Source organism: Electrophorus electricus, chromosome 14, assembly GCF_013358815.1.
Source record: "Electrophorus electricus isolate fEleEle1 chromosome 14, fEleEle1.pri, whole genome shotgun sequence".
Classification (NCBI taxonomy): domain Eukaryota; kingdom Metazoa; phylum Chordata; class Actinopteri; order Gymnotiformes; family Gymnotidae; genus Electrophorus; species Electrophorus electricus.
The window spans coordinates 7,888,503-7,912,033 of NC_049548.1; the positions used below are offsets into that span (position 1 = coordinate 7,888,503).

Genomic DNA, 23,531 nt, shown 5'->3' on the forward strand with positions numbered 1-23,531 from the left:
CATGGAGACTGCAGAGAATCTCAAATATAGGTCAGTTGACCCACAGGTGAAAATCATTAAATATGAACTAAACAATTTTACACACGCAAATTCACACACTGCCATCAACATCATCATGAGTGGGGTCATTAATTCTGACAATTAAAGACATAATTTGGTTTACATCTATTATTTAAAATGAACACACATGAACTTCAGCTTCAGCTGAAGGGTGCCTGATTGTGTCTGTAGAAGAGTGAGACAATAACAAACCCTCTATAAATAGACAGCTGGAGTCAAGCTGAGGGTTCTGTATAGATCCATGCCAAATATTTTATCAAGCACCTTTGCCTGAGGAGAGCTTGTCCAGCAGACCTCTCTAGCTCTTCCCTATGCCAGTGCTTAGTTTTGAGGGCCAGACTTTTGGTTTCTTGGCAATAAGAGACTTGATTCAACTAATGAAGATCTTGATTGCTGGCACACAAGGTGAATATGGTGTATTAAAATGGTTGTACAGAATGTCCTATGGAAGCACAGTAGCACACCTCCACTCCAGCCCTTCAGTAATGAAATTAAAGCTAATGCCAGAATTGAATTTGATAAGAGGGGCTTAGTTTATTATAAGAAAATCAAACCAAAAGAAAAAAAAATGCATTGCCACACTTGACTCGTTCATGTGAAGGTGGGAAACACACTAATATTTACTTTCACTTACAGACTTTCCTCATCCAAATACGACACAAGATGTAGAAGGTGCTGTGTTCTGCAAATGGGAGAAAAGACCTGCCAGAATGTCCAGGTCCAGTGATTATCTTCAATCTCTTTTCACGCTAAGATAGGTCTCATTGATTCCTGTATTGATCAGCAGAATGTGGCCGTTCGCAGAATTACTTCAGGGAGATTTTTCTTCCTTCTCATAGCAAGACCAAAGTCAAAAAGACTAAAGCTAGTGTGAAAAAGGCCGTACATCCATTTATACAAAAACATAATGAGGCATAGCATTAATTTCTTAAAAATGAATGCATGTGGGATGTAAAAAGTAATACTCATTTTTTGTTACTGCAGGCAAAACCTTCCATTATGCTGAGGAGAGGTAGAGGTAGAGGAGACTGAGCACTAAATCAGAGCATGTGTGGAGGTTAAGGGTAGGGAGGAAAGACAAGCAGGCACATGGAGTGGTACCTAGAGGAAGAGCAGCTTTTCTGTTCTCCTTCCCTTTAATCTCACAAAGAGCTTCTTTGTTGCTTTGTAGGTTTACTCATATAAAAACTAGGGGCAAGAGAGACCCCCACCATCCTGCTGTCTGTCTCTCACTTTTCCCCCCCCCGTCTTCCCTCCTTCCCTTTTTTCTTCCTCTCCCATGCCCATTTGGCTAAATGAGAGCAAGGCAGGTGCATGGCAGACAGAAGCTCTGTTGTGAGCCCTTTCAGTGATCAAGCTCTCTCTCTCTCTCTCTCTCTCTCTCTCAAATTTCACAAACACTCAAATTTAAATTTTTTCTCACATTCTCCTGAGTCTAAGCACCCTTGTGAATAGTGTGCAGGCAGGAGTGGTGCTCTCCATGTCTAGTGCCAGACAGCCATGGACTGCATGGTCTTCTCTCACCACAGCCAGCAGCGTCTAAGTCTAAGTCTGTCCACCAATTGGACAGCATATTTAATATTGGAATGAAGAACTGATCAAGTCTCGGTGACACTCTGCCTCATCAGTGGAAATCTTTCTAGTGGTTTACGTCAATTACCGATGGGCTGCTAGTCTTTTCATTAAATCACATGCTGAAGCCCACAACTCTTGACCTAGTGATCTCCCACGTGTTGTCATGGTAACATTAAAGGTAATGTATTCTGATTGGGATGCATTTGTGACCAGAGCAGCACTCGTTTAGGAAATGGTAAAACTGCTTTTTTGGCAAGAGCATTGATTAAACCCCCCCCCCCCCCAAAAAAAACCCCAAAAACCCAAAGGCCAGCTTCTAATCAGTCAGCCGTCATGCAGATTGGACCTGCCACAAAAGCCTGGCAGATTGGAAAGGCCACATACAAAGAATGTATCCCACACCATTTTCTTCTGAGCCACTTCAAAGTCAATTTTCTTACTTTGTTCCAGTCTTCAGAGCTTTTTTTGTTGGCATGCTGATGTCCGTATGGGCCACGTGTAAGTTTTAGTTGGTAAATCTGATTATTCTAAATAGTATCTATAATAACTAATAATAATAACAACAAGGACAGGAAGAAAAAGGAAGTATAATAAAAACAAATGTATATGCTGAAACATGGATACCATAGCAAGCTGGGACAGTGTGTTTTTGGTGCTTTCTGAGCAAATATAGAGCAACTTAATTTCCTTTCCCTCTTTATGGTTCCGTCTCTTGGGAAGGACTGAAAGGTGATATCAGCACGTCATTCTTCTCACTCTCAGTCGACGGTAAAGTCCAAAAGGCCCATGAGAGGTTCTCTCTCTCACCACACACTCATTCCAGTGATCATGCTTGTCCTCTTTGATCACTGCCTGCCATTTGCCCAATCATGTTTCCCTGCTCACATCAAACAACATGCTGTTTGTCCTGAGCCAGGGCAAGAGCTTGACCCGGTCTCCACAGAAGGTTCTGACAAAGGCCATGGACTCCCCACAAAACTGACCTTCATCTGCCAAGCCTGTCCATCTCTCCCAGTGACACAGACAAGGGTAAGAAACCCAGAACAGTGCTACAGGAGCTGAGCAAGAATGCAGTGCAAGGTGCCAGCAGTAGGAAAGGTCCCGATTCATTTTCATCAACATTCCTATTTTTTATTTTTTCCATAGCTAGTTTACCTTTTCCTGACTAGAACTGGTTAATCTAATTGGCAAAAATGACAATCTATCTATACATTTCAAAATACAGTAGAGCATGAGTAAGAAATTACGCAGTTCTGCTCTTTTGCAGAGCATACTACAGCCTTAATGTGGACAGTGCGATACACTTCCTCCTCCGATGTGCTGATCTTTTATTGAGGGAGCCTTCACACAGGTTTTCACACACTGATTATTTCCCTGCTTAAGGTGAACATTCAGCCAAGGCAACCTTCAGGCTCTGCAAGAGAACTGTCCATCAGCTGAGGAAACAGTCAGCCGGCATCCTGTGTGCATGAATAATGTACTCTCATTCTAAGCTATTTTGCACTTGTACTTGTGAACAGATAGGAATTTAGGAATACAGACCACAGACCTAGTAGACATGTTACGCAAAGTGACGGAAATCCTGGGGCAGTGTAAACGAGTCGTATCTCTCTCTCGTATCCCTCTTGTACATGCACAGATACATACACCTGTGACTGAACACAAGCCCAGGGATCACATTGTTGGCCTTCTAGAATAAAAAAAGTAAATATATAATCTTCGATTCAACAATCCAAAAACAACAACAAAAAAACCCCCACCATTGTTAGCAGAGCCAGTAAGTGTAATATTACGATGATCCTAAAAATATTTGTGATTTTCTACCTATGAAAGCTTACATAATGAAAGCACTTTGTATTAATATTCAAATCAAGTGAAAAAGAAACATCTGGCATTTTAAATGAGAACAAAGCAGAGTGAATAAGTAAACCCAGGCTCATATACACAGCGGATTCTTTAAGCAATTGGAAAGTGAAAATGTATGCAGTATTTACAGTTGTATTGGGCAGGATGATTGACAAGGCAAGCCTAAAACATTTGACTTTTTGACCTTAAAAAAACTCCACAGGTGCTTTAGCCTAACATGACTTCAGAACGACGACAGCCTTAGATCCTGGCATTCAGTGGTGAATGAAGCTCATTTCTCAGGTCCAACCACACTCGTTCCTGGATTCCTTTATTCATCACCGCTTCTGGCTGCTTCTCAGCCAGCTATGACCTATGAATCTTTCACAGCAATGTACTCACTCAACAGGAATGAGCTTTCTTCATGCAGATGCATGTACAGAATGTATTAATACGTACTAATCTATTTATTAGCTTGAAAGCTCTTTGCTAAATCTAAAGGTTAAGTTGTTGCTCATAGTTATTTCCCTAGAGATTGTTGCAGCTAGGGTAAGACACTAGCCATTTACATTATGAATCCTGTCAGGTTCTCTTAAAGATATCACTTTGCATTCTACTCTTACCAATTCACGGTGATGTATGCTTACAGGTTGGCAGAAGTTGCAACAAAAAACAAACAAACAAAAAACACCTTTAAAGAAGAATCACAGGTGACAAGTGACTGTACTTTAGTTAGAAATCAGGCCTAATCTGAGACTAGGTTAAGTTGCCAGAAAGCGAAAAAGAAAACGCTGATTTCTTCTTTAACTGCTAAGGATATTGCCTAAACTTGGTATGACACAAATTTTCCTATTCGTGTCAACACTAAACCAAACAAACCACTTAAACCAGGCGCTTTTCTATACAATCCTCACACTTGTGAGCCAAATAGGATAAGGAGAAGATACAATTAAAGAGAGCCTTCCAAAAGATATGAACACCTGATGTGATCTTACAGACATTTTAGCAAGTGGTAGCCGACTGCTGCACTTCCTGCAGAGCCATCCTGGGACTTGATGTGCAGAGAAAACAGATCCAAGAGCCAGAAGAGTGAAATTAAGTTTACATGACCGGAAAGGAAAAGTGAGCACAGGTGATTTCAGTGTCACAGCTTTTCAGTGCACATCTTTCTCGTTGTTCTATAGCAGTTACTGCGGTCACATGAAAATGTGTTTTTATCTTTCCCTCTCATACGTTTCCAAATTGACAGCTCAACTCCATAAACTTTCATGATCAGTAAGGCTACTACTGTTATAGTGAACACTATTCTATTCCTGGTTTCTGTATTCACCTTACATTTGCCCGTTTCATGTTCTACAGCAAAGCAATCTGCAGGCTTGTGGTTATATTCATATATGCCAAGATTGGGAATTATTCAATAAGGAGAATACCTTGCCCCACAGACATGCCTTCCGTGCTTTCCTTTTTCAGTTGGGCTCAAAGAACATAGCGGGATGCAGGTATTTGTAGAAGAGTAGTTGTCACTCATGACAGCACTGAGTATTTAAACTGAGCTCTATGCATGTTTGCCCAGTTCAATGCAGCTTGCAGCACTCACCAAGGTTTGTGTGATGTGGGAGAACAAATTGGGAAGTAAAAATGTTTCATACATCAAGCCAGATCCTTACAGGCTGAGTGCATTTGCATACACAATAACTTTTTCACTGGAAACCAGCTCAGGATTTGACAGAACATAACGGTTGCTGTGTCCCAATGTAAAAAGCCCACCAAGTTGAAACATGAGCACTGCTGAGAACTCCGTGTAAAATAATCCTCAGGAAAAACCTCCAACCTCCTCTAATAAATTTGAAACAGGACTGTTTCCAGTAAATCCACATTCTAGAGTGCATTTAAAATGAGAAATTATGGTAATTAACAGAATTTCTTAAAATGTATTTTTGATTACATCTCAAAACCACCCTGTGCATATTTCAACTCTTAGTCCATAAATATTAAGATGTGAATTATAAAAAGCACTCATTCATACAGTCTCATTCAATTAATAAAGCACTCCAAGACCTTGCATCACATATAATAACCTGGGTTTTATTGTCAGATTTCTGTGAATGATCACATATCTTTCCCCCTCCCCTCTTTTTTTCCAATAATATTTTTTTTTATTTTTAAATTCTCAATATTTTAATTAATCTGCCACCAGGCTAGTCTAGCCCTGGAGGGTGTTTCAGTTCAGCCAGTTGACTGGGCATTTGAGATCGGGGCTCTGGGCAAATCAGGACCACAGCACTGCGGCCTTGCCCGAGAGCGATCCTCTTCACGGAAGAGACGAAGCAGTATATTCCCAAAGGAAGGCACACCTTTTAACTTGTGGTTTTAGGCCTTGAAATGGAGTCCTTCAGATGATGTGTTCGGAGATGGAGGTCGAGGAGACTAGAGCAGGGCACTTCCTGCTGCTCCTTCTCTAGTTTCGCTTGCCGCAAGTTCAGCTGAAAAAAGTGTTACGGCCTCAGCAACGATGGAGTCAACGGCACGCTCAACAGCCAAAAGTTCTGACGAGCAACCAAAGAACGAAGTCTTCCATTTTACGCGAAGCGCAAAGTCGCTTCACCACAAGAACGGACAACAACAACAAAAAAAAACTAATGAAAAAAAGATACAAAAATAATTGTCTCTGTTGTACAAAGAAACTACAATGGGAGGGGAAAACTATTTCATAGTATGAAAAGGAACTGAAATTATACAAAAGCAGCAATAATCATTACTGAAGTCAACAAAAACAAAAACAAAACCCAAACAGTGCTTTAGTTGAAATGGAAGCTATAGATGCTTCCAAGTGAAGACTTCATGACTTGTCTGTCATTTGTATTGGGATGATTCATTAAATGGAAGATTCCTGCACTTTGCCTCAAACAATGATCCTAAATCCTTTGAGTGAGCCAAAAAAACAAACAAACCCCTCCCCCCTAAGGAACTAAAATTAACACCTTGGAAAAAAAAAATAATACACAAGTTGCTGTATCATCCATGTGACTTGCAAAGAGAACCAGCGGAACTAGAGATTGAAGAACCTGACATGGCTCACCATGTTGACAAAAACAAAAACAAAAACACACCTATAGCTACCCAAACACCTACAACACAGGAAAATGAGGGTACAGTGTTCATGGAAAAGAAAGTGTAAACACAGCACAATAAATAGGTAAAACAGCAGGTTTCCTCACCATGCACAATGCAATGATTCTTAAATCCTCTCTTCCGCCATCCAACACACACCAAGTTTCTCTGCATTCTTTTGCTCCTCCTCTTTTTTCTTTTTTCCTTTTTGTAATTCCCAAGTGCAAAACATCACAAACAAATCTGTATTCAAGTAACATATATACAAGGGGGGGGTAGAGGGATGTTTTACAAATATGCAGTTACTGTACATTGAATATTTGCCATATTCATAATTTACACATGAATCTTTTCATATCAACAGTAACAATATATAAAAAGGGGAAAGAGGGGGTTAAAAAAACAAAAAAAAAACAAAACAAAACCCACAAACAACAAAACTGTCCAAAAACAAACACACAAAAAAAACCCCAAACAAAACAGAGATGAGATTTGCTGTCAAAACCCGACAGTTGCTGTGGAAACCCACTGTCCCTTTGCATTCCCAAAAGCAATTGGTGCACAGCACCAAAAGATTGGACTGGGCAGGGAGAAAGCCCAGGCAACGGTTACTACGTCACCTCCATAGCTAATGTGTTTTCCGCTATACTGTTTAGTGACTGCTTTTCCTGTTCATGATTGTCCCTGTAAAGGAGGACACACAGTTAGCATTCGTTTCCTTTAAAACACCCCCCCCCCCCCAGTAAAAGAAGCTAACAAGGAAGGGTCATCATGTGGTCTGTGTGTACACTCACCCAGTGGTGACTTTGGGGAGTTGACAATTGTTAGCGGCAGCTGCGAGTTTTAAGGCGGGCGGCATGCCGCCGAGACTTCTGGGAAGGTGTCGAGCACTGAGGCTGGCGATCTGGGGTGTCGCCACACTCAGACGCAAACTGTTCCCAATCAGAACCTGAGGGGCTGTGTTGGCAGTACTGTTACCGTGGTTACTGAGTGGGTTCTGTGAATTGTGGACAGAGCCAGTGGTAGAGTGGATACTGTTAGCAGACGGTAAGCTAGGTGTTGCAGAGGTTGTTGTTGGTGATGGGTTTGCGACGATTGAAGCTGATGTAGTGGAGAGCTGTAAGCCCTTATAAACTCCTGAAGGAACACAAGAAAGCAAGAAAATATAAGACCACCAAAGAACAGGCCGATTACATCAAGTAGAGGAGGAGAGCAAGCAGCAGGGGAAGATCACAAACCTGAGGCCTGAAGGATGCCATTTACTCCACTTCCCATAACACCATCCTCTTTTACCTTTAGGGTCAAGAGCTGATCAGAGGTGATGAGAGCAGAGGCTGCAAACTGGGCGCTGGCTGAATCCAACATTTTTGACACAAGAGACTATTGGAGAAAAACAAGTTAGCCAGACCCACACATGGCTGTAAACACGGGCACAAACACCCCTTCTAAAAGGCAATGAAAACACACAGACACCCCCCCCCACACACACACACCCACCTGTGTATTGTTGCAGGCTTCATTGGCCTGCTGTTGGATCTGCTCCAGCTGCTGTTTCTGCATTAAAGCCAGTTGTTCCTGATGCTCCTGGTACTGTTCTGCTGTGAACGCTACCACATTGAGACAGAGAGACACACCCCACCAGCAAAGGAAGTTATAAAGAATTACTGCAACAATTGCTACTGTTTGGGTGTGCCCCTATTCCCTTAAACACCAGCAGCCAGTCTGTACATCTGACATCTGTTTAGCAGGCCATGTGCTATTACTGTCCATCTGAACATTTTAAAAGCACATAGCATAAAATATCGGAACCGGATGCAAAACATAACAGCACTAACGCAATGACCTCTAGCCACAAGAATCATTTTGCCCTTCACAAAATTGTCAGTCCCAATATTAACCTCTCAAACCCAACCTTGCTACAGTACTCATGAGTAAACACAGGGCACCATCTAGATGACAGTCTGCAAACTTTGTAAGAAGCAAGACTTCACAAATTGTGAAAGAGAAGCTACAAAGCTTGCAATTAATGCAGAACATTCTTGAGCAGAGTATGCAGCATTGTAGCCTGCCCAGTACACAAGGACTGCAGCTCCTGCTAGACTCCTTTCTGAACTCATTTCCATTGATATTAAAAAAAAAAACCCCAAAACAAGCTTTTGATGAGCTTGTGTGGCTGAAGAAACACCCCCCCCCCCCCCCCAAAGCTTAAAATTGCTTCTTTAACATTTCAGAAATGTATGGCCATACATGAACCATGTCCACTTTCAATTTATCCATCCATTAGCCATCCCTCCTCTCCCTACACAAAAGGTCAATTGTGGCCAAGACCAAACCACCAAGCATAAGAGAATTAGCACAAATTAATTTCCTCCATCCACACCACCCTCCCTCCTAAGAATGCACACACACCAAAGCAAAAACAATGGAGTTTAACAATTTCACAAATTATAAAATAAACAGCAACAGCACCGCACATATGCAATTAATACAGCAGCCTAAGGAATTGTCAAAGCCAAACAGCATTTCATATAAATTTTCCCATACTTCCCTTCTCCTGAAGATGTCTTTTACACACATAAGCTACAACCTGAAAACTGTGCCTGCGTGTGTGCACGGGCTCTTGCTCACCGACTGCTGCGGCTGCTGTCCGGCTGGGAGCACCAGCGCCAGCCCCAACAGCTGCGCCTGCTGTGGTGCGGGTGAAGCCCCGGAAGGCCCTGCCTGCAGTCCGCGGTTTAAAGTGCCTCCAGCGGCATGCCTTAATGTTGCGCAAGATCTGCCTCAGGTCCGGCAACATGGAGGAGGAGGCTGGCGAAGGAGGGGGTGGAGAGGAGGAGGCCAGGGCAGAGCAACTGCCACGGGAGGTGCCTTCTTGGTTAAGAGGGGAAGCCGGAGACGAGTCCTCTGCATCCGAGTCCAGACTGTGGAAAATGACGTCTAGATCCGAGTGGGCTCGATCCAGGAGAACTCTGCACATCACATAAGGGCACAGGCATTCCATATTTGGGCAGAAGACAGACTAAATGAACGAGAGTGCAGTAACCGTGTAGCCGGCAGTGTCTCACCTGCCCCCTCGGCCGAGGCGTCGGCGTGCCAGGCCGAGGCAGCGGCGCGGTGATGTTAGGCTGGTGAGGGTATACCGGAAGCGGGGGTCACATGAACCGCCCTCAGCCTCACTAGACCACGGCCAGCCAGCCCTCTGATCCAGACGAGCCTGAAGTGAGAGTGGCAAATGCTCATTATTCTGGAAGTGATGGGGCTCAGTTACATCATTAGCCTTGGCTAGTGATATGGATTTTTTCATATACAAGAGAGTAAATCAGGCTCTAGATTACCAGATACCACAGTACAAGCCCAGACAAAAGACTGAGACACTAATGAATGGGGTAGAGTGATTTGCTGTGGGGAAGAAAGAGGAGAGACGAGACACACCGCATGGTAAACACAGCCTGCTTTCCTCCTGAAGGCAAACGCTCCATCAGGGTCATTCTCCTCCTCAGCCTCTGATGACCCAGAATGCATCTGCACCGAGAACAGTGACACGAGTAACTAACCAAAACTAATTCAAGCTCTCAGGAAGCTGGTTCCAACTGCTATATCTGGTAGTAAGTGGCATTTACACAGCACAGTCTATAATAAACATAAAACAACCCACCCACATTCTGGATTGTGGGCTCATCATTCTAACAAAATGCATGTCTGCTTTTACTAATTCAGCACATGAACTGAAGGTGCGTAGGTACATACCTGTGAGAAAGGATCCTCATCAGAGCTTGGAAAGTCATACTGGTTGAGGTCTTTGGGGTTGAAGAGGGAGGGGCCAGACTGCTGGGGCATGGCAAAGGGCTGGATCTTGGGCTTTTTCTCATATTTCCTTTTAGTGCGGACCATGTCTGTCTTCTCAGGCTGGAGGACCACGAAAGAGCATTAGGACAGATTGGCCAGCAAAGCACATTGGCACATTCACTGCTACCAACTCTCACTGAGGAAAGGAATGTGAATGAACCATCTGAACACTCATGTTGAAGCCCTGATGCCTTAAAAGCTCTCATTCGTTACACTGGGATCCATCAGGTCATGGCCAAGCTCTCATGAACACAAGTGATATCCAGGCTCTTGCGTAGAGCCTGCGACAACCAGCCTGGCTAACCCAAATCTGGGACCAGGTACTTTAACAATCACTATGGCATCACACAAGCCTTCACCTTAATCTTGTAGTCCTTGAGCTCGATGTGGTCTGCATGCCGATACTGGCTGCTGCTAGCCAGGGGAATGATGGGAATCTTGTATATGGGCTTGGCCATGGCCAGTGCCTCTGCCATAATATCAGCACCAAAGTCGGGCAGGCCATTCCTAAAGAAGAGCCAAATACATTAGGAGGGAGTGCTTTTGTGTGAACCTTATAAGCTGTGCGGTACTGTTAAAAAGGAAAGATTAGATACATTAGACAAGTCAATTACAGGATACCAGTGTCACTGCTTTATATTAGCAGAAGTCAAAAGTCTTTGTTTGAATATGCACTAGAATGCAAAACAAAACAAAACAAACAAAAAAAACCCCCCACGTCTAAAAATCATGCCATGAGTGTCTTACCAGTTGATTTTACCAATCAATTCTACCAGCTCACCTCAGCTAATTAGAAACTCGAGTGAACTGGAACAAAAACCTGTGAAGGACATCACTTCCCAAATCAAACTAAACACCTCTGTAGTGGACTGGGTATACCAAAATTACTTGACATTGAAGACTCAGAACCAAATAGATGAGATTGAAATGGAAAGAGGTCCCATAACATTTGCCAGGTGAATAGATTTTCACATTAGGATGCTGGGAGCAGAGAAATAAACATCCAGCATTCCAACAAATGTGAAAATGCATCAATTATGCATTAAAACTCAATAACGTTTCATTGAGTAAATATTGTGGGTGCAATTTGTAAATGGTGACACTTGTAATAGGTAAGAAATGTGAACTTTAATTGGGTAAAAATGTTACCCAATCAACACAATGCTACCAATCAACACAAGGATTTTTGCCAAATCACTCCTAGCCTTTGACCCACTTATCACACCAGTAATCAGCCATTAAAAGTTACTGGTCCTGAAAATGCAGTGGGGGTCTATGCAAGGTCAACACAATGTGATGTGAACAAAAATAGTAGCCCAATTTCTTGGCCCCAAACCTTGCCAAAACAACCAATTACAAAAAAACTGAAAGTCAGTGTAATGTAGTGAACACAGGGATTTGATTGGTGTGTGTGGCAGAAAGAGTGTACATTTTCTTGTACCTCTTCTCCACTATCTCCAGTGTGAGGTGTAGGAGCTCTCTTTTGCTCTTCTCACGTTTCTTAATCATCTCCAGGATGGTGACGGCCCTGCTCAGATCTCTCCTCAGTTTCAGCATCTTCTCATACGATGCTTCGTCATTCTTACGGTTCTGTAAGAAGTGAGTGTGAAAACAGAAAAGCCAGTCATCCTTCAGTTCAGCCTACTCTCTTGGACTGGACATCAGAGTCATTTTAAGCACCATTGGTACATACAACACTGATACATTTTGACCTGCATGAAGCTGGTTCATCCAGAGATCTCGTTTACTTTTCACACTTAACCAGAGCGCGGGCTTGTATAGTCTTGCCCAATTGGCCCCAAGTACAATAATTATACTACTAAAAAGCAAAATCAGAACAAATGCACAGTTTCACAGATCAGTTATGGCCTACACTAGAAAAGAATTCCCCCAGCACAAACACTTCAAATCTGGCATTAACTTTGTGGAGTATGAAGACATTAACACTTGTGCACCACAAAATCACACATTTTTCAGTTACAGGGTAATTTAAATAGGGATGATTGCTACTTGTCTAGCATAAGATACAAGACACCACAACAGTCAGAGCAATTATGATTGAACATTTACATAAACATGAAAAACTTGTAAGCAATCCTTATTTTTACATTAAAAACCCTACGTGCCAAGAATGACGTGACAAATACAGCCATGTATAAATGTTTCTTCTTTAAGAAAGATGTTTTACCATCAGGGATAAGTACAATAAAGCGGTATTAAAAGTGTAAAAAAGTAGGCTACTTACATTCTTGATGCTAGGACTCTCAAAATGCTAGCTAGCATAAAAAATGCTAGTGGACATCAGGCCATACTCATTTGAGTGCATATGCCCTCAGGTTGCTAGTGCTGGAATGGTAGGCTAACTGTAGCTTACATAACTTTATTGCAATGTTCCATGATTTTGCAGTTTACTGAGCAAAACGCAAATGAGACTCTGCAGCCATTGTTGCCACATGGTTGTTAAATTATTTGCTTGTTTCAGCTTAACCTACATTGCATTTTTCACTCAGTGATGGTTACGATGCACGACTCGTCATGCAGTGCATTTAGCGCTGCAGTCTAGGCCCACTCCAGAACTCACGGTCAGCCACAGTAGTGCTACTCCACACCATACACATCTAACACTTAAATTTTCAGTTGAATGTCTGTTGATGCTTAAAATTGACAATTTACATAACTGAATTTAGAACATCCGTTGACGGCAGTAGACCTTGGCCACTCACCTTCCTTGTCTGCATTTTCTCAGTCCTGCGCCTAAACGCCACATAGGGATCACCAGTGCTGGAGCCGTCACGCTTCTCTTGTTTGACTACAGGTGCAAGTGATCCACCTTTACACAACTTCCTCCTCTTGCTCCAGTACTCAAACACCTCCCTGATCAATTCATCATCTTCCTTCAACAAGAGCTTTGCTTCTTGCAGTGTCACCAGCTAGAGTGCAGGGAGATGAGGCAAACGGAGTAGTTACAGCATGCATCGGGAACAGCAAATCAGCCCTTTGTTGATAAATCAGTTAGATAGAAAAAAAGGAAAGGAGGAAGACTTCAGAGAAGTACATTTCTAACACTTAGATACAACACATGGATTACAGGTCCACATGGTTTAAAAAAACAAAAACAAACTTAAAACAAAAAACAAATTTATGCTTCCAACACCCCAGCTATCATCCAAAATCAAAGAAAAGGAACATAAGCTTGACAAGCAACAGCAGCTGCACTTGTAATTTTATAATCATCCTCCTAATCATCTTCAAAAACGCTTCATAGAGTGAAGTCTCCTGGGCCAGCGCTGCTGGCTGTGGGACATTATGAATGGCAATACCTGCTGGCCACTGCCTTTCTCCAGCCGGTCCATCATCTGCTCAAATTGCAGTGCCCCCACCTCCAGCCGCTTCTGCAGCCTGTTCACAAACGCTTCATCCTCAGTGTCCAGGTCATAGTCTGGCTGCTCCGGATCCACACTGAAAGCTGGTCATTTCAATAGAGAGGAAAAAAAAAAAAAAAAGACAGCAGTTTACTTTAAAATTCACACTCTCTCCCTCAAAGTTAATTTCATGCTCAACACGGCCTTTATTTTAAAAAATTAATTGCTGTTAACTTGCTTATTTATTCCCTTTTCAGTTTTTAAAATGTCTTCTGGGTAGAGTTAAATCTGACCTCTGACAAGAGGAATAACCACTCTGTTCTAAGTGACACTAAAAATAAAGCTTGGTTTCAATATTAATAATTGGCAAAACTCCATTCACACGAAGAGTTTGCATGTTTCAGAGTACTTTTTAAATATAACAAACTGAACAGACCAGTGGCATGTCGCTGACAAAGTTGGAACCTTTCTTGCTCCCATATCTCTCTCCCTCTGACCTCACCCCCCTCTTGGATGTGTGTGTGCGCGTGCGTGCGTGTGTAGGAGCATGCTCTGACAGTAGAACACCCCAGAAGCCATCAGAAACCCCCCCCAACAACTCTCACAGGCTCAAAAAAGTCCAACTTAAAAACCAATCTTACATTAAGCGCATCTGAGAGATTTCCAATAAAACAAGCACTCAAACAGCTATTTGGCATGTATCCACACAACTCTGCAATCAAAACTAATTATGTGCAGTAGAGCTTTTGCAGAAAGGCTGGCACTGATGACATAGCTACTTAAGGCCAAGAATTAAATGCATTTTAGAACACTAATGCTTTACAGAACACTAGTGTGTGTTCAGCTGTTACTCATATATACTGAAAAGAAAGCACCTTCAGACCTTTAAAAGTGATTTCAAAATCACCTTACCTAGCATCATTACAAAAGGGAAAGGGTCACATTGCTTTGGGCACAACACCACCCCCTCACCTCGCCAACATACACAAATGTGATTAAAAAAAAAAAAAAAAAAAAAGTAAATATGCCCCCTTAGGTCAGTAATGCAAACCTTTGCAGCCCCACCCCCAATTGCATGGTCCCATCAAATCACAGAAAATGTTTAAAATAAAGTTTTCCCCAGAATGCAAAAACAGGAGAGAATGGACAGTTAAAGATGATCATATTTTGATATTAAATATGAAGTTTGTCCTTATACATCCCCATTTCCAAATCTTAGGTGAACATGACTGCAACGTGTAACATACTGTTTTTTAGCCAAGTCATCATGGCTTCTTTCATTTTATGCTCCCTTATCTAAATGTCATTCATTACCATAGGCCTCTATATTATATGCTAATGAAGGCTATAGTAGTAAATGACCTGCATTTTGAACTCAAATGTATATTTCCACACTCATCTTCCCTACCATTTTAGGGTCTTAAAAGCTACCTGTGCTACAGTACCAGGACAGATCATGATCTGCAAGGACCCATACTCCAACCTCTATGGGCTCTTCAGATTCCCTTGTATCTCTATGAGTGATAAACTACTTTGGGGAGAAGCAGTCACTATATTAGACTCCTAAAAGTTCTGGGTTGTTGTAAATCTTTTCTTTCTGCAATTCAGGTATAGCTGAAGCCTTCTTAAAGTTCATTTTCCTTTGCTCCTCATATTACATTTAAAGCTGTTGACATTCATCATTTTGCTAACCTATGTTTATTTGTCTTTTTAATTTATACACCGATTGTCAGTGGTCAGAAAAAGTTGACATGAGCTGTGCTGGCAACAACCAATTCTACATCCCCTACATAAAATTCCCTGGCCGTCATGAGGAATTTTTTTTACCCTACTCACATGTTGGAATAATAATCCTGGCGACAAGATCTGGTACCATTTGGAAGACATCAAAGAAATTATTCCTGGACCACTGCCTGCAACATCTGCCAGGCACTTCAGTGCAGTCAGAGATCTGGGCTAAGTATAGAAAGAAACCTAACAATCTTTGATAGTGTTACTTGAATAGTGTGGGCAAATCCAGAACCAAGTTGTATGCAAATGTTTGGTCAGTGTGCAAGTTTTCCTGAACCCCCGAATGAAGAGAAATCAACAACCTTTGCAAGGTGAAAGCCTAAACATGACATTTCTGCATATTTCAAAATCACAATTACTAAGCATTAGTTTAATTGAACATAGTGGTAAAGAAACTAGCCCTAAAAACAACTAAAACAATGAATGTGTAATGTGCAAACATTTTGACATCTGCCTGTCAGTAACTGGCATCACCTCTGTTGACAATTACAGATTCCAAAAATGCCCTGTAGTCAGCTAAAAGTTTCTCTACCATCACTTTATAATTATTTTATTTATTTATTTATTTTAAAAATACACTTTACCAACTTGCAGAAGTCTTCTAGCTAAGCAAAAAAACTTAGGTTGGCCAGCATTAACTCCAAGTTGAAGTTCTTGCCATAGATTTTTAAAAATGATTCAAGATTGGGGTCTGTGAAGGCCATGCTCCAATTCAAATCTTTCACAGATGACTGATATTTTTGGATATTACTAATTTCTAGCTACTGAAGTATTCACTGCCAAAATATCCATTACCATCATGCTTTTTACATTACCTTAATGTATAGTATTTTATTGATAATTTAAAAAAACAAAAAAAACACCTTGGGTGATGAGCACTACCACTGAGCATCCTGAAGTGCCTGCCATCAATATAACCAATTTTGTTGTTTCAGTTTTGTCTAATTAAAATTTGTTAATTTCATCACTGAGTCAAATTCATAAAAGCCATCACCAGATTTAACAAGACTAACACGCACCATGATAACACTTCCTAATTCAAAAAGCGTGCCGTGCTGGCATATTTTACAGTTTGCATCATCCATGGTGCTGCCTCATTTCTTCCTCATTTGCACAGTGTTAGCATTTCAACAGAACACACTTCTACTAAAAATACCAGCTGCCCCGGTCCTAAATTTCATAGTAAGAAGCAAACTTCCAATGGGATGATCTTTTCTCCAACAATACTTGGTCATACATGCAAGTCATCAACAGAACTCTGCACAAACAAGCCCATTTTCAGTCTATTTGGAGTGGCATATTTTGCAGCTACAATAATACAAGTACACAAAAAGGAAGGTGACTTGCCTGGGCAGGATCCAAGAATGCCATGAACTTTTGCCAGAAGAAAAAAATTCAGTTCTTTGCAAATCATGCCAAATGCTTTTCATTTTTATGGTAACTGGCAGTTTTCTGCGTACCACTGAAGTTAGTCAGTCTGGGGATGGTCATCTGTCTCGTGGGTCTTTAATTTTTATGGCCTCATTCATACCTCAATTTGTATTGGTGTTCACCTTAGGCAGAACTGAATTTGCAGCAGAAGTCAAGTTGACCACAGTGCATTAATCAACATTGTAACTTTATGAACAGGAATCAAATACAGTGTTGCACGGCATAGTAACAGTTAAGTTTTATGAATCTGGCCCAGTATTTCTAAAAATTAAAATACCTCTAAAGTGTGCATATGGGTTATAGTGTAAACCTAACAGTGAAATTAGATCCCATTTCATATAAAAGTGTGTGTATACAATGGTCTGAGTTCTACCATATTCATGTGAACGGGTCTAAAACACAACCATCATTTGAGTGCCATCAAGGGAGCTGTTTTCATGAAGCACATCCAAGTTAATCGCTGCAAATTAATGTCTACACATCTGTTTGAGTAGTGTAACGGATCCAGATGTGCCAAGCCACATTCCAAGCTAAAGCTATTTGCAAGATTAGGAAGGTGCTGCACCCTTTCCCACAACTGAGAAAAGGAAAAATGAGACGCTTTCCATCATGTCAAATATGTAGTTGACGTGCAGTTGTTTTTTTTTTGCATTGAAAGGGATGTGGCCTTGATGTGGTCAAGCTCATTAAAAGGTGCACAAACGTAAGCAGGTGATTTAAAAGGCCACTTAACGGGGCAGGCGCGTTGTGGAAATTTACCCGAGAAACACGGTGTCTTCAGCGTGCGATTTCTGGCGAACGGATGCATGTAGACGGCTGAAAATCGGTAAGCAGGTACTTGTATTAGTCCTAAGAAATCTTGTTGATAAATGTACTGTACTTTAAGAATATTCGATGTTATCAATTAATTTGAGCATGGCAGTTTGGGCTTGCGGGCTGGCCCGCTTGTGGGCGTTGATGCATAAGGGGGTTAAAACATTCTTCCGGTATAAGATAAAATTCAGACTGTGTCATAAAATCCAATTACCATCAAAACAACTGTGCTACATGTTTAAATGGTATACAGAGTGTTAGTAAAGTTCTTTAAGGTTATATCTTGGGGGGAGGGGGGGGGGGGGAAAGGGCAAAAAGAGCATTAAAAATGGATCTTCCAGAAGAATAATAGCTACATTTGTGGACACATCATGGGTTGCTATAGCGTACCTGCATTTCACAGAGGGCATGAACAAGAGCCTGGGAAACAGAATACCCTACACATTTGGAATGGACAATCAGGTAAAATATATGACAAATATTGACCACTGCAGACCAAAAATCTCAACACCGTTTAATATGGAGTATTAATACGAATGTGCATCTCCACAAAAGGATTCCTTAAAAAATATTAAGAGGCTTGCTCACTTCAAATATTCTGCTGCAAACATAGGCTCCTTCAAAAAAGGCACACCAAATGCATTAAGAATAATGAAACTGCAGCCAGAACTGCCATGTCTACCCTTCAAAATATTCAGTTATATAAAACTTATCTTTTGAGGATTCTTGTAAAACTTGACACTCAAAAACAAGAGACAGGCAACATCCAAATCAACAACCGACATGCATGTGCAACTCGTGAACAAAGCTTACATGCCAACATCCTCCACAAACCTGAAGGTTCAACTTGCTCCTACATCCACATTCAAGACAAGTTCTGCTACAAGCAGATTCATTAACAACCATCCTTCTCTTTTAATTAGCATTCAGCAGTTGTGGGAGCGCATGCCCATACAAACATACACTGCACACTCACGCTGGATGTGAATAAGCTGCTTTGGCATCTTGAATTCTCCTGGGTAGAGGGATTCATAGTAGGGGATGTTGCTCTCAGCTTCGGGCACTGGGATCACCATGTTGTCCCTCTTCTCACCGTACACCTGCTGTGCTGAGATAGCCCGCTGGAGATGGTGCTCCTGCAGCACACCCAGGAAGAGACAACAGAAATGAGGACAAATACCTTCATTCAAAAAACACACACATCCACCAAACTCAAAATACTATTGTTTCAAGCATGTTACTCAAACAGATTAACCACAACAGCAAGATCAAATGAGATGCCTCAACAAGACGAAAATAAAACAGGATAGAAGCTGTTGTGGGTTTTTAAACTACTGAAAATCATGCATATCAGCAACCACATCAGGTGTTAGACAATTTAACCAGAGATTAGCCTATTTGTTTATACTACACTTCTAAATTGTTCTCAAATGTATAAACACCACTACTAACGTTGAGCAAATCAATTTTTTAAAACAAGTTTTTATGAAATGAAGTTTTCACCATGTATAATTACAAGTCTTATGCCAATCCCATTTCTTACTGTTATACCAACAACTTAGTTCCAAGGGGCAAGAGGACAAGTTACAAAATCTGGAACTGAGGTTGAAATCTTCCCTTATGAAATGGGACAACCTTTCAAAAACCAGATACATCATCAGTAGTCAATGATGGTTTTTATGTAAACAGACTCGCAAAGTTTTTGCTGGACATTTCAAACAACCCGTCTTCAGTTGCAGTTCTCTCTCTTGCATTGGCTATAGGCTAGACATCCTTTTGCACTTGTCATTCACAACTTCAATTTCATTCATCAATCTGTCACCAAACAAAAAAAGAACACTGCTTTATTACTAGTGGTATCGTATAGGCAGAGTGCCAGCATGCAGGGCAGTGGTTAAGGTACTTGAATTGTAATCGGAAGGTTGCCACCACCAAGTTGCCACTGTTGGGCCCCTGAGCAAGGCCCTTAACCCTCAGTTGCTTAAGTTGTACTCAGTCATATCCGAGTTGCTTTATATAAAAGTGTCAGCTAAAAGCCATAAATGTAAATGTAGACGAGGGGTAAAGTTGAGTAACCGTGATACCGGACTTTAATTAAACAGGTTACTGCACCTGCACCCTCTAGCAACCTGGCATACTCAAATCACTTGATGGCATCGACTATTCTTAAAATACATCAACATAAAATTTCAAAGGACAAATATATACCTGCTTACCCATTTTCAGCCATCTATGTGCAACTGTTCACCAAAAATCTCACACTGAATAGTGTTTTGTTTTTTTTTTTTGTTAAATTTCCACAACTGTGCTCATCCTTTTTAATGGCCTTTTAAAACATGCTTCGGAACAAGATAACTTCAGATTGTCACAGAAGATTCACGATCAAAGCAACTGTGTGACATGTTTAAAAAGTATACAGAATGCTAGCAAAGTTCTTTATTTGCTTGCTCACATCTTTGTACAAAAACATGTTCCTTTGCTTTGTAACCAAACAAAATATGCTAGCCTTTAGTTACCACGAAATGCACATTACTGACCTAGAACTGTTCCAGGATAGACACTTAACATGCTCCTCTTTTAGCTTCCATCATTGCTATTGGGACAAAGAGCTACTTTCTTTGAGTGACAGCAATTCACACCTACCATGGACCAAGGTGTCAGAGGGGAAGGGAAGGGGGGCTATCAAATTAGGTCACAAGTGTTTTCCAGGCGCAAGCAGCATGACTGGCAGCCATTTCAACAAAGAATGCTACGATGAAAAAGTAGACGCCCCACTTGCCTTATTTGGTTTGCCACCTAGTTGGCTACAGCCATGCACACAGCAAAACATTGCTTTGCATTCTAAGCCTTCTTTTAGACTAATAGCAATCAAGCCGATCTTATTTAGCCTTTAATAATGGTGATATTTTTAGTAAGTTGAGCATTTTTTTTTGATATCACAACCAACCCCAAAACACCCTGATGTATAGTAACTGTGTGCATTTGGAGATTTTTGTGCACTTTGGAGATGTCCAGGACACCCAGTGGAAAATACTGTGTAGCTCCTAAATAACTTCATGTATATGTATTCAAAAGTGCTCAAATTATTAGACAAGACCCTGCAATGTAGAGCATGACTGAAAATGATTAAAATACACATTATAAACCCAAATAAAAGTTGTTTTAAAAAAACATGTTCTTCTGTATTAAGAGCCCAAATGGAACCTAAATGATGGAAAAATAAGCCTGGATGTGAATGGATGTCTTGTCCCAAGTGAATTTAAATTTTAAATCCTGATTGATCATTGTGCTGTGTGCACAATTTCAGTTAAAGTGAACTAGTACAAATCATTCAAAAATTAGCTCAACAGTGGAGGTGTGTAACAGGAAAAGATGTGTGCAGGATTCTCATGCAGAAATCAACAACAAAATAGCATTAACATGCCAGTTACCAAGACATTGGCACACTAATGGTGATTTTATACTAAAAGGGCCATAAAACAGTGAAGCAACATTAAGATAATACAAATTTCGATAACCATTGTATCTTAATGTCTCATTTTTACATCTTTGGATTTGCCTATGATTCGCAAGGCATTGAGAAATTTCTCATATTGTTTGGAGTGTGCCTCATTTAACACACTCGAACAGATGTGCCACAAACATTTTATCAACTTTTTTGCCTTCAAAACACCTTGCCGACATTGGTAGTCATTCACCATCATTCCTACTAAATATTCCCTAGGTTGGGAGAAAAGTCCTCCAACTTCTGATATGGGACCCCCACCCAATAAGCCACTGACTGGTATGTGAGACATGGGACCAGTGGTGCTTCTAGGAATTTAGAAAATGGCAACTTTAGGAGACTGTAAAAACTGAGTCTTTGGTGTAGAATTTTAGTTTAGTCTCATTATTAATGATAGGCAACATATTACATGAACGTGAACCCCTACATTCATTATAGAAAACCTGTAGGAAGGAGATACTAAACACCACATACAGATAACTGCAGCTTTTAAAGGAATCAGGCAGAACAACTTGAAATGGGTTTTAGTAGCAACTATGCTGACTAAAACTGGTTTAGCAATTGCAATTAAGTGTTAATGTTCTCTGTAGCTAGGTTAACTCACAACTCCACCTAAAAAATAGCATACTTACTATGCAAACTACATGACAGCCGAAAGGTTCAAGCTATTCAAACTCCTATCTGTAAACACTGCATCACCAAACATTTTCTATAGGCTCATTATTTGTCAGACCTGTGCTAAAAGAGAATAGCATTGCAATAAATTATTGTAACCGGCCATGCTGTAACTGGCGAGTTTCACTGACTCAAAACCCCATCTCTGCCGTAAGAAATACAAGATACCTGCTATTAGCTACATTTTGCTTAGCTAATTTTCATACATCAGGATTTCTGGAAATGAAAGAATACAAGAGTGCTAACTACTAACTCAAAGAATAAAACAGACAAAAGGTAAAAAAATTGCTCTGCTAGCTTTCTGCATATAAACAACATTCTTCCAGGTGAGTGGGTGGAAACAGTCAATCAGCCAGTTATGTGAAAGAAATGTTTAGCATGTCAATGGGGACCATGGCTCCTCCTTTGGCTTTGCCAATGCATGAGACCCTAACGCAAAGAGTCACTGACTGATATTGGAGACATGGCTTCCTAACCCACTGACTGCTGTAAATGTACTGAATCACTGGCTGAAAAATGGGTATTATGGGAGCCTAACATACTGAGCCATTGGATAGGCTACTGGATACTAACTATGCAAGTTCAAATCATGTTGCTGTGAACAATCACTTTAAGGTTGTGAAATTAACACTTACTGGCAGGCACATGCGGGGGAAAAAATCAATTTTGAAAAAAAAAAAAATCTGAATTAGTCTCTTCACACAGACAGGCTTAACACCTGGCACTTTTACAAAATTAAATGAGATTAAATAAAAACTAAACTGACCCTCATATCAGACATTTTAAAATCAGTAGCATTTCTTAGGAAGAGCAGTATTGCCAAACAAGAAAACAAGTGCTACTTTTTAGCTATTCACATTAAAACACTGTCCATGAGTTTTACTGCTCTCACCCCCACGCCAAGTTGCCATCATGAACCTTTTCATTTATTTTAAGCTTACTAGCTGATATCTTGAATATAGTAAACCCTTTTACTCAAGACAGCCACTACTTAAATTCTGACTCCCCTGTGTTCTTAGTAAATGCCCCATCTCCAAGTGCTCATCCTGTTGAATCTCAAGACAAATAACCCTAATAAAACCATTTCAGTGTGGTTTTCAGACACGACACAATCTGTCTCAGTTCTCCTCAATCTCAGGACTGCCTTTGGTACAGTTAACTATAACGTTCCACATGACCAGCTACAGAAGCGAATTAAACTGCTGCAGAATTTGGGTGTTTCCTAGTGTCAGACTTCTTATCTTCTCTTATGGCATTCCATAAGGCTTGCTTCTGGGCTCTTCATTACAGAACTTACAGGCTACCACTCACTAAGTGTACTTTCACCTGTGTGGACTTGCAGCTATATCCATCCTTACTTAACACTTGCCTATTCAACATCTCCCTGTATGACTGCGCACACAAAACTGACTCGTGGATATTTAGTCACAATCAGTTAAGATATCAAGACTGGTTCTTCTCAATTTTATCATCTGAATTACTCAAGAACACCAATAGAAATACACAAGGAGTCCTGA

The 23,531-nt window shown here is 40.9% G+C and overlaps 1 protein-coding gene across 2 annotated transcripts in view; it reads right to left on the reverse strand.

Annotated features, from left to right (window-relative positions):
- Positions 1 to 5,544: 5,544 nt before the first annotated feature.
- The window catches only part of epc1a (enhancer of polycomb homolog 1 (Drosophila) a), a 28,433-nt gene continuing 10,446 nt past the window's right edge, over positions 5,545 to 23,531 (reverse strand). For both annotated transcript variants that reach the window (XM_035533384.1, XM_035533383.1), the window contains 13 exons: positions 18,811 to 18,970; positions 13,758 to 13,903; positions 13,161 to 13,367; positions 11,879 to 12,027; positions 10,797 to 10,944; positions 10,339 to 10,497; positions 10,024 to 10,113; positions 9,657 to 9,805; positions 9,220 to 9,560; positions 8,089 to 8,198; positions 7,830 to 7,971; positions 7,386 to 7,728; positions 5,545 to 7,275 (listed from right to left, as the gene is read on the reverse strand). In XM_035533384.1, the coding sequence (XP_035389277.1) occupies positions 7,203 to 7,275; positions 7,386 to 7,728; positions 7,830 to 7,971; positions 8,089 to 8,198; positions 9,220 to 9,560; positions 9,657 to 9,805; positions 10,024 to 10,113; positions 10,339 to 10,497; positions 10,797 to 10,944; positions 11,879 to 12,027; positions 13,161 to 13,367; positions 13,758 to 13,903; positions 18,811 to 18,910 (2,157 nt within the window). In that variant the 5' untranslated portion in view covers positions 18,911 to 18,970 and the 3' untranslated portion in view covers positions 5,545 to 7,202. The remainder of the gene's footprint in view (positions 7,276 to 7,385; positions 7,729 to 7,829; positions 7,972 to 8,088; positions 8,199 to 9,219; positions 9,561 to 9,656; positions 9,806 to 10,023; positions 10,114 to 10,338; positions 10,498 to 10,796; positions 10,945 to 11,878; positions 12,028 to 13,160; positions 13,368 to 13,757; positions 13,904 to 18,810; positions 18,971 to 23,531) is intronic.